Below are 11,001 nucleotides of genomic sequence, written 5' to 3' on the forward strand. Positions count from 1 at the left end.
AAACTGCACGATTAATGTATAAAGTAAAACATAAGATGCCTCGAGATGTCCAGAAGTTGCTCCAAATTAGAGTGAGTCGGTATGATCTAAGAGGAATTTGAAATGTTTACAAAAACAAGATTGAAACAAATGCAAAACAAAGATGTCTAACAGTCAAAGGAGTTTATTTTTGGAATTATTTCAAATGAAAATGTGTAATTCACATAATAGATTTAAGTTTGAAAATAAGATAATTAACTAATATAAAACTGAGATATGGACATTAGGGTGTATATTCGTTTTTGTTTGGGACTTTTTGGGTAAAATATAATACTCAACTATATAACTTAACTAGTTTAGAAGCCAATCACGGTCCAATATGTGACTTCAGAAGACTAAGAATGGACTTTTCAGTGAAGCAGCAGACATCTTGTGTCCATTAGTTAAACTTTTAAAATAAAACATATTTGCATATTCATAGATTCTGGATGTCTCAATGAGAGAAGAGAAGATTTTTGGTTTAAGACACACCAGACAAGTTATTAATACAAGCAAGGCATTCTTATACGTATAAACACATGTCTGTACGGAGCTTTAAATGAGTTTGTAGATCTTTGTCTCGTGGTGTGTTCGTACATCAGTGGTATCATGCAAAGCTGCTTTGAATGTTCTTGCACAAGGGCTGCAGATGACTCAGAGAGACATCACTAACACCCGCTCTTCAGACTTACACAGTTCAACAAAAAAGCTAATAAAACATCGTGCAGTCGCTGACAAACTTCACCAGATTTAGGAGGATCGAGAGGAAGATGCTTGTAGCCGTGGAGACCATAAAAGCTACTGAGAGAGGATGTTAAGTCAACAGAGATGATTTACCTCTGAGGCAGTTTTATCAGAGCGCAGAAGTGCCACAGTCATCTGATAGTGTAAGAAGAGCGACAACACACATGACAGCTTTCAATTAGATCTACTGTGTGTCAACGCATGGCTGCATAATTGACAACGCTGCACACTATAAAAAGATGCTTTCAAGTGCACAACGCAATTCAATGTTCACCTCATCTACCTTTTCTGGGAATACCGAAAGCTCGAAATAAAGTGGAACACTGCATAGTGCGGGTATCTCCTTTATCAGTTAGCTACTACCCTGTCATAAAAGAAGATAATGCACATTATGTCCACATTACAGAGAAGTAATCAGTGTTCAAACACAAGCAGAGAGGCCTGCTTGTACCTCTGTAAGAGATCCAAGCTATTGTTCCCTGCAGTAATCAGACAGCAGCAGTCTGGCCAGGGACCTAGAGAAACATTACATAATACTTCTTCTATTCTGTGTTAGATCAACAATATCCTCAATGATCTGGCTTGTATAAACTGTTGTTCACTCCAAGCTTCTTATCCTGTTGGAGATACTACGGAGGAAGCAACTAATCACTTGTAGCGCATCTAAGACAATATATGGGTCTACCGACAACAGCTTCCTTGTTTCCTGCAATACCTCTCTCTCTCTCTCTCTCTCTCTCTCTCTCTCATCTACGGGAAAGCAATATATGTGGTTATTAGGAGAGGAAGAAACAGAACTGTTCCTGCTGTTTATCTCAGATGACCCACCCAACTAGTCTGCAGTGTGTCTCTGACAGCAACAGCGTTTTGAGCTGGCAACAGACGGGCGGTGGCAAGGAGTTAATGCTCCAAATGTAGTTGTGGTTTATGAGCTTTGGTGTTTCTGTGTACGTGCAAAAGAAGGAAATTAAGGCAGGAGATGAGATGTGAAATGAGATTACAAAGAAGTAGTAAACAAACAAACCCGAGAGACATGTAAAGCCAGGACAAAGGAGATGCTACCCACTATAATGGTCTTCACATGCTACTGGTTTGGCGATGATTTGCTATCTTTCTGTACAAGCAGAGGATGCTGTGATGTCTTCTTCTTTGCGTTTTGTTTCAGATTTCGGAGCCCTTCTCAACATTTTGTCCCTTTTCATCAAAGATTTTGTAAATGCATACAGCCTCAACGTCTTACCCCCCCCCCCCCCCCCGCTCGTAGATATACAACATCAGCCCATTACCAGCATTATACATAATACTATGTTGCATTAAGCTTAGCTATGGACTCAATCCTTTAAACATTTTGCAACAATAAATAAAAAATGTCTATCAATATGTGAACAGCCTGCTGACTACAAACAGAAACAGGGGATGATTGTAAAAGGAAATTAAAAGCAGATGACTTTGGAACAATGCAGCATTTAATTAAGATTACTACTACAACACACAACAGGAAGAGCTGCCACCTCAACTCAACTTCAAAATGAGACCCATTGGTCCCATTAAAAAAAAGAAACTGAGCGTCAAACATATACATTTGAAACAATCCAAAATACGATTATATATATATATATATATATATATAAAAAATCTTAGATGTGGTGTCTGAGTGTGTGTAGGTCATGGCATTTGGAAATACTGTCCGGGTGAAATTCAAAGCAAGGCCTCCGATGTCTCAGCGTATGCATACAGACCACATGAGTGAGAGTGTGATTGTGTTGAGGGTGCTTGTGTTTACATTGGGAGGAAATGTTACGCATACCTCAGCAATGACAGTATAAGGCCCTGCATGTGGACATGGCTAGTCTGGCCTTGCGCCCTTATAATGTCCACTGAGGAGGATTATCTCTGCACAACTGTGTCCCTCTCAAACAGCTGAGGGGCCTCCCAAATGAGGAGGAACAGGAGAGAGTTTGCTCTGCCAGAGGAACCCCAGGAGGACTCAAATTATAAAGTTCCCAAAGAATTTTGCAGGAAAGAAAATAGATCTGTAAGCTCACAGCCAGACTGTGTTTGTGGATGTTTAAACAAGAGAAAACCTGTTTTTTGTTTGGTTGTAGTTTCACACTTCTCAAGAGTCATGTATGGCAAGTTCAAGTCTGTTGGGCAAATACTTCCTCAATAAATTAGGTTCTTAAAGCACACTATTTTATTTTTAAACCACATGCCAGGTTGTAGTACAAACTGAGAAGCTTTAATATACCGACAGTATTGGGTATCGCGGAAGACTAACTGACAAATCATAGGTCTGATCTGTGTGGCTCTATACCAGGGGAAGATATCAGTAATATTTATCTATACTATTCCATACCACATGCTGATTCTAAACAGGTTTTAGTGTTCACACTGGAAGTTAAGTGTACTCACAAAAGCCAGTATGTAGTATACTAAAAGTGCTTGATTTGTGAGTGTGCTGTTGAGGTGAACAAATGTCCCATAATGCAATGTACAAAGGAAACAGAGGCACTGCTCACAGCTCCTCTCTTTAAAAAGAGACATTTAGCACTTTCTTTGTGGAGCTTAAATGGCGGCTGAGCTCTAAAGTTGGAGATTGATTAATGTGCGATGGTGAACATATAGGCAGTTTGCAGCGCAGACATTTTGACACGTCACAGTAAAAAAGAAAAACACACAGGTTGCTAATAACATTAACGATGGCTCTGTTCTTCTACTCAAGTGTCCCAGTAAGCCATGACAGTGTGGTGGTGAGTCAGCATGCACAATACCAGCACTCTGAAACTGAAGCAGCTAAATCAAATTTCACATTAAGATTTACACACGTGTTTTTCCTACTGTGACGTGTCATGACATCCTGGGTAAAAACAATAATGGCCTACTGTATGATTTCCTGTTAGTATAAAATAATAAAGTCTGTTGATTTATTGAACACTAACTGCAACAGTATACTATAAAGATTTGAATAGTGTATGCAATTAGTATGGATTCTCGCAGTGGTAAAAACACATGTGGCCCGTCATGGTAGGAAAAGCACAAGTGGTCCAATAACATAAATGATGGCTCTGTTCCATTTAACTGTACCAGTGAGCCAGCATGCACAGGACCCTGGAACTGACACAGCTACATGGAATGCAGCCATCATGAATGTTTTTAATTACACCTCCGTTTGCTTTACTTGCTTTTATTGCTCTAGTGACTTGTGAAGTCCTCTGCAGGTGTCTTGAGACACATTCAAAATGTTCTTTGATAATAGTTTTCAAGGATCTGTCCTCAAGAACTCACTTAAGACAAGTAAATATATCCTTTCAAAAAGCATACAGGTTGTTTCTTTACTTGTGCCAAAAAGGGGCAATGTCCCTAATATAGGTCAAACTCCAATTACCTAAAATGTCCTACAATGCAACCAAAAGCATATTTTCATTCGATCCTCCTTGCCTGCCCGTTGAAGGTCTTTCAAACTCCTCCCCTTTGATAAAGCTCCAGAGCCACAGACATTACACAACAACTTTCACATTCTCAGTAGTACTTCCTATGATGAGTAAGCAGATGCTTGTGTGTAAAATCAAGGAACTTCCATTTAATGTAACGCTATTATCTGGCAACATGGTTACTGCCCCATAACAGATGTATGTACTATGTATGGCTTCACTCCAACTACTTCTATTTGTCCGTTTCCATGTGATCCTATAGTACTCATCCTCGCCTATTTCTGCCTTCTGGTAGACATGCAGAAGCCTCTCACAGTGACATGAAGGCTTCTTCTGGTCAAGACCAGATGGCATGGCCAAGAAATTACCAACGCCACTTCAACAGCACTTATAGCTCACGTGCAAGTGTGTTGTAGAGTAACATATACAATCACAAAGAAGCTCTTCCATATACAACTTTAGCCAGTTTCATTTTTTTTTTTGCACAGATATTTAAAAGAAATGCAATGATTTGACAATTTAGTGGGTCAAATTTACAACAGGGGCCCCACAATATTATCACAATACTTAAGTCACGATGTGTTCTCATTGCGATTTTAAACATTTTGTAATATCCGAGTATTGCAATAATATATTATGATTTATTACGTGTGATTTTCAACTGCCAGTAATGCAGTTTGACTCCATCTTTGTTTTGACTTCCTGCCAATCCCGCTGACTTTCCCCATGACCTCACCAGAAAATAACTCAACAGCATCTAGGGGACTGAAAAAGGCTATGAAAAAGTTCAAATGATTATGGATCATGGTTTGGATGGAAGTCTACAGATGTTAGACAAGCATAGACACTGCTGGCATGTTTTTTTTGCCACTTATTCCCACCTCTATGTCCAGAACTATTGAATACATTTGACCGTTTTTGAAAACACACACAGCAGCAAGACAGAGAGCGAGAGACTCGTCCTTCATGTCGCTGCAGGAGGTCGAGGCATCAGTCTGCAGCCTGTGTTTATCGTGGTGACAGCAACAGTCTCTCGGGGGGGACATGACCTATCCTGGGACACCAGAGAGCCACTGAAGAGCTGAGCGGAGTGGGCAGTGCTCAGATCAAAGCTTTTAACTTTCTAAATACGGTGCAATCTTCTTTATACTCTGGAGACAGCAGATAGCATCCTAACTGCTGAGTGTGAGCATGTGTGTGTGTGTGCTCAGACTCCAAGAAGCTTTAAAGTCAAACTGATAATTCACTCTAAATTTAAGTAGCTTGACATCGCAAAGGTCAACAGATTTGACTGATATACAGTCATAAAAACAGGAATTTGGCTATAGATACTTTCTTAATCTATCAGACATCATTTACCCACCAACAATCCATTAATGTTGCACTTTTAGCGGTGTCCAGGAAAAGGTTTTACATGTTCTACAAGAACCTGTTAGATATGTTACACAAGCCTTCAATGCACTCTTATTCTCTGTACAAAGTCGGGTCAGGCCTCTCCCCAGAGATAGAAACCTCCCGCCTGAGAACTGAGGGTCATGAATTCCACTTCCTGTATGGGAGCTAATAATAGCGGGTTCACCCATAGAGACATCTCAAGGCTTTTGTATAAAATAAAATAAAACAGCTTTTCAAGCATGCTGTTTTCCTACAAATCAACACCAGAGCTGATTCTCTCCATCTGCTTCTATACCTCCACAAGAGAGGTGTGCGAGCGAGCACACAGCTATAAAAACACATGCATGGATGCTTACGCACGCGCACCATTAACAGCCTTGTTTGAAGTCCTGTGGACAGAGATATTGTGGCTGTCACCAAAGAAACACAGCATAACACATTCAGCAGCGTCTCTCTCAGAGCCCACAGTATAAACAGACAGCAGTTAGTGTGATGGTGTCAGGCCTCAGGAGGACGAGGGGAATCCACTCTCTGTGTCTCTTACCTCTGAACTTCTTTGGAGGGTTGTTGAGGTCCCCCGCGTCAGGCTGGACGACACAGCGGTCATCCACCAAGCTATGGATATAGACACATAATGACATTGTTAATCACATGCAGGTACAGCACACAGACAAACATCTGTTGCAACCAGTTTTCTGATAATTGTGCATTTTGTTTAGCGCATTGTGAATACGAAATAATAATAAAAAAGTATATTATGCATATCGTCTTGACTGAACAAAAACTATCCCTGATGAAAGACTAAGCTGCCAGGTTTTCATAGTAGTTACAAATAAGGCTGAGTTATGAAGTCTTTGTATTTTTATTCTTGAGCTGAAACTATTTGTCAATTTATCGCTCGACAAAACGTCAACTACAACAATTTTGATAAGCCAACAATCCTTTAAGTCAAAGCAAAAATGGCAAACATTGAGTGGTTCCAGCTTCTCAAATGTGAATATGTGGTGGTTTCTTAAGTCCTCAATGATAGTAAACTGAAAAGCTCTGGACTTTGGTTTGGTTTGGACTTTGGTTGGTCCGAAAAAAACTAAACATTTAAGGATGTCACCTTGGACTCTGGGTATTTATTTTTACTATTCTATAGACCCAACGATCAAGAACATAAAAATAAATGTTAGTTGAAGCCGTAATTATTTTTTGATTAAAGATTTATTGTAAATAATGTATCTTTCCCGAGTACATCCACGTATGTTATTGCGGGACGCCCTTGTGATCGGTGCCCGTGTGTTGGCTCCCACAGCATAAGTTTGCTGGCTGGCAGCTCTTGGTGTCTCTGGCAGTGACCTGCCAGCCTCATTCTCCTGACCGCTGTTTTCTCACCCACCCTTAGCGCCCCCCCATACAAGTGCGTGTTGGTGACATGCTCATCCTTGTTGATGCCAAGTACCACACGCAGCATTCTCGTGTAGCACCCATCTAGGGATTTCTGCAGGGTGGGCTTCAGGGTCCAGCATCCACTGCCATACAGGAGAACAGACTCCACTGATGCATGGAAGAAGCTGAGTTTCATTTGTCGGGGGAGGTTGGAGTTCCACACACAGGTCATGCCGTTCAGGGCCCTTCATGCAAGCGTCTTCCTCACTTTAAGGTCTTGCTCGGACGAGTTGACCCACGAGCCCAGGTATTTGAAATCATTGACTTCTTTTAGATCAGTGCCTCCTGTTGTTTTTAGAGGTAGATGGTCCGCGGGGATGTTATATGTAATGAACTCAGTTTTCTTGGTATTTAGCTGAAGGCCAACCTTGGCGCACTCTGTCTCCACTCTGCCCAGGAGTTCCTGTGCTTGCTCTACGCGGTCAGAGAGCAGACTGATGTCATCCGCATAGTCCAGGTCCGTTAGAACTAGAGCGGGGTGCCGTCTCGACCTCCTAGGTGTTATTGTGAGGCCAAGTTCTAGCTTCCGTCCACTGAGCCTTCCTGAGCGCATAGTCTAGGACTATGATGAAGAGGAAGGGGGCAAGGGTATCCCCTTGCAACACCCCAGCCAGGATGTCAAACTAGTCACTGTTGCCATCTGGGGTTACCACCTTCCCTCTTGTACCCTTGTACGTGGTCCCTATGGCCCGGAGTAAATTGGAAGGGACACCGTAGGCCTTGAGTATCTTCATCATCACGCCTCTGTGTATCGAGTCAAATGCCTTTTTGAAATCGATGAAGCACAGTACCGCTGTCAGGTTGTTCTTCTTAACCTCCTTGATGATTCTCCTCAAGGCCAAGATCTGGGTCACAGTGGTCCTCTTCTCTCGGAAACCGTTCTCAGGTGGGGGTCAATGGCGCTCCGTATCCGGTTCAGTATCATGCGGTTGTACATTTTTGCAATGACACAAGTCAGACTTATGCCACGGTAGTTGTCTGGCTTCAAGAGATCTCCGGATTTAGGCACTGGGATGATGTTAGAGCGAGACTACATATCAGGCTGGCTGTTTGTCATAAGGGCGCGGTTGCACAACTCCAGGATGATGTCGTCAAGATCACAGTTCTTACAGACCTCTGGAGGGATGCCGTCCGGCCCAGCACTTTTTCCCTGCTTCAGTGTGGATTTCACTTTGGCAAACTCCCCGACTGTAAAGGGACCATCATTGACGAACATTTATGGAGATGCATCTCTAAAATCCACGTGGGTTTTTTTGTCTAAACTAGTTTTAAATAGATTTGGGTGAGTGTTAAACATAGTAGTGGCCAAAACAAAGTATTCCAACAAAAACGTTTCTGCATGTACAAAACTCAACTAGTGCTCCTATTTTCATTGAGAGCTCGCACATAGCTGCAGCATAAAAAAGGTGAATACTCCAAACATTAATGAAATCACTCTGGATTAGATGACCTGTGGGCCGGCTGGAATTTCTGGTGACAAATTTAACTTTTACTGGCTTAGAATAACACTTGTCTGGAAACAGGCCAAATCCCACATCCATTTCAGGCCTTTTCCCGGGGAATGTCTACAGTTGTCCAAACAGACCTGTCTACTGCTCCAGTCTGTACACCTCAAGGAACAAGGCTGCGGACTTTAGATATAAAAAGTGAGAAAATATCCGGGCAAAAAGAAATCCAACAGTGTCATCTGCTTTTGTGGACGATGCACATAATTTGCGAATCCAGTTAGCAGCTAACACCAGTTTATTAGTTACACCTTTGACACACACACAAAAAAAGGCATGTTCTGTTGAAGAGCAGCATTATTGAAATTTTGAACCTTTAATTTGCTCACTCAAAAGACCCATATCTCCAGTTACCAAACAGGCACTGGAAATGCTGCTCGGCTCCAGAAGCTGTGATGCTCAAAGAGCTTTCTCTCTGCTCAAAAATGATTTCTTCCTCTAAGGGCAGAAGATCTGGAGAATGCTGCTGAGTTGGTGGTTGTGCGTGGAGAAGATGGCCCCCGGCCAAATCTGTCATGACGGTTTTGTGTGTGTGTGTGTGTGTGTGTGTGTGTGTGTGTGTGTGTGTGTGTGTGTGTGTGTGTGTGTGTGTGTGTGTGTGTGTGTGTGTGTGTGTGTGTGTGTGTGTGTGTGTATGTGTGTACGTGGGAAGCGCAGGAACTTGAGAGAGGCCACAATGTCTCTATAGTGACTCAGTCTTTGCTGTAGGTCAATTCATTTTTCATGAGCGCAGGACACTCGGCTGATAGTCCCGATAACATTACAGATGCTGGACACATTGTACGGCACCTTCCCATAAATGGTTTCTTTCTACCAGCAAAACATCAAAGCAAGCGGAAGAGGAAAGGTTAAATGCAACAAGTGTGAATCATTATTGTATCAGTGATATATTAAGACCATTATATGCACATTCTGCAGTCTCTGCAGATAGAGAAAGTGATCAATGTGCATATTACTTGTAAAAGTACTTTTTAGGGGTGGGGGGAAAAGAAAATCTATTATAAAAATTCTACAACGTAAATAACCTAAATATTGCGACTGACAGTAATAATACGCAACAATTCAAATTTATGTCAAGCATTATTGTGTGGTTGGTTGAAAAATCACACAAAATACCAGTTTTACAGAGTTATTTTGTGACCAAACTTTATTTATTTTTAATTGGCAAGTTTCTGTAAAATAAAATGGAACCAAGCCTAACAATTTTAATTATGTAATTTTATTTTTTGTATAACTTGAACTTGAAGTCTTCTTCTTGTAGTTACTAAGAAGTGTGAACATTTGTGCAAGTTTAGCATGAATAAATGTTACCTTTTTTTCGTAGGTTTGCTTAGTGTGTTTAAATTATTGCAATCAGTTGACATAACTTTTTCAAATATAAAAACTCCATAATCTTATACATACTTCATCCCGTACTCATGCCATAATTTGCCACATTGTCTATTAGCGCACAGCAGACTGTGGTAGATAATAATAATACATTTTATTTATAGAGCACTTTTAAAAAAGGTACTAATTAGCATCCTACACTGAATCGATAATCGATTTTGAATCGGGAATAGAATCGAGTCCCCAAGAATCAAAATCCTGAAGTACAGCAAGATTCACACCCCTACAGTATTGTGTTCCAAATATGAGGAAGAACTAATGCACAAAAACAACCCAACACTGCTGTGACTGTGTGAATGAGTAGCATGTAAACAGAGGTTTACCATTAGAGTTGAGTATTGGACAAAGCACCATCTGAGTGATTTTCCCCCTCCAACTCTGCCCTCCACACCCACTCCTACCACACTGACACAAACAAACACCCTTTATCATTAACTGGGCATTTTCCGCCCCTATATTTCCTTTTCTGCCAGCACTATCAGTGGTGGGGTCAGCCATGGATAAAGCAGCACTTCAAAAAGGCCTCCCACTGTATTCACAGCTTTATCTGTGGGATAAACTGCAAACTTACATCCAAACTAATTAATCCCATTATGTCGCTGATGGCTGGCATTGATGCTTGTGGCACAAACAAACGTTCATCAGGCAAAGACAGAAAAGAAAGGAAAATACTCTTTCTGATAGCGCCAAAATGTGGATCTCACAAAATCAAACTTTCTTAAAATGGTTACCAGTCACTGCTCTTAAACGTGACTTCCTTCTTTGCTCAGCTTGCAGTAGAACAGAGACAAACTGTGAAGCGGGCCCACACACATAATGTTTGGCCACCGGCATTGGACATACCCCAGTGTGCTGATGAAGCCATTGGTGGATCCCTCGGCATACAGGGAGCAGATGTCCCCGATGTGTAGGAAGCTCGACATCTTATCCGACATGTTTGACACACACACACGCACACACAGGGAACACCTACAGCAGAAGAAAGGAGTACAATTGTGTAAGATATTCTTTGTATTAGACATGGTGATATCACAAAAGTCTAAAAAAACAGCAGACGTATCCTTATTTTGAATACTGTCATGATA

General features: G+C 41.3%; 1 protein-coding gene across 1 annotated transcript in view; it reads right to left on the reverse strand.

The window, feature by feature from the left end:
- LOC115008910 (inositol 1,4,5-trisphosphate receptor type 1-like) overlaps positions 1 to 11,001 on the reverse strand; it is a 72,197-nt gene that overhangs the window by 59,855 nt on the left and 1,341 nt on the right. Inside the window, 2 exon segments of the mRNA XM_029432800.1 lie at positions 6,133 to 6,203; positions 10,760 to 10,885. Of these exon segments, the coding sequence (XP_029288660.1) occupies positions 6,133 to 6,203; positions 10,760 to 10,851 (163 nt within the window). The 5' untranslated portion in view covers positions 10,852 to 10,885.

This window comes from Cottoperca gobio, chromosome 5 (genome assembly GCF_900634415.1).
Source record: "Cottoperca gobio chromosome 5, fCotGob3.1, whole genome shotgun sequence".
In the NCBI taxonomy this organism is placed as follows: domain Eukaryota; kingdom Metazoa; phylum Chordata; class Actinopteri; order Perciformes; family Bovichtidae; genus Cottoperca; species Cottoperca gobio.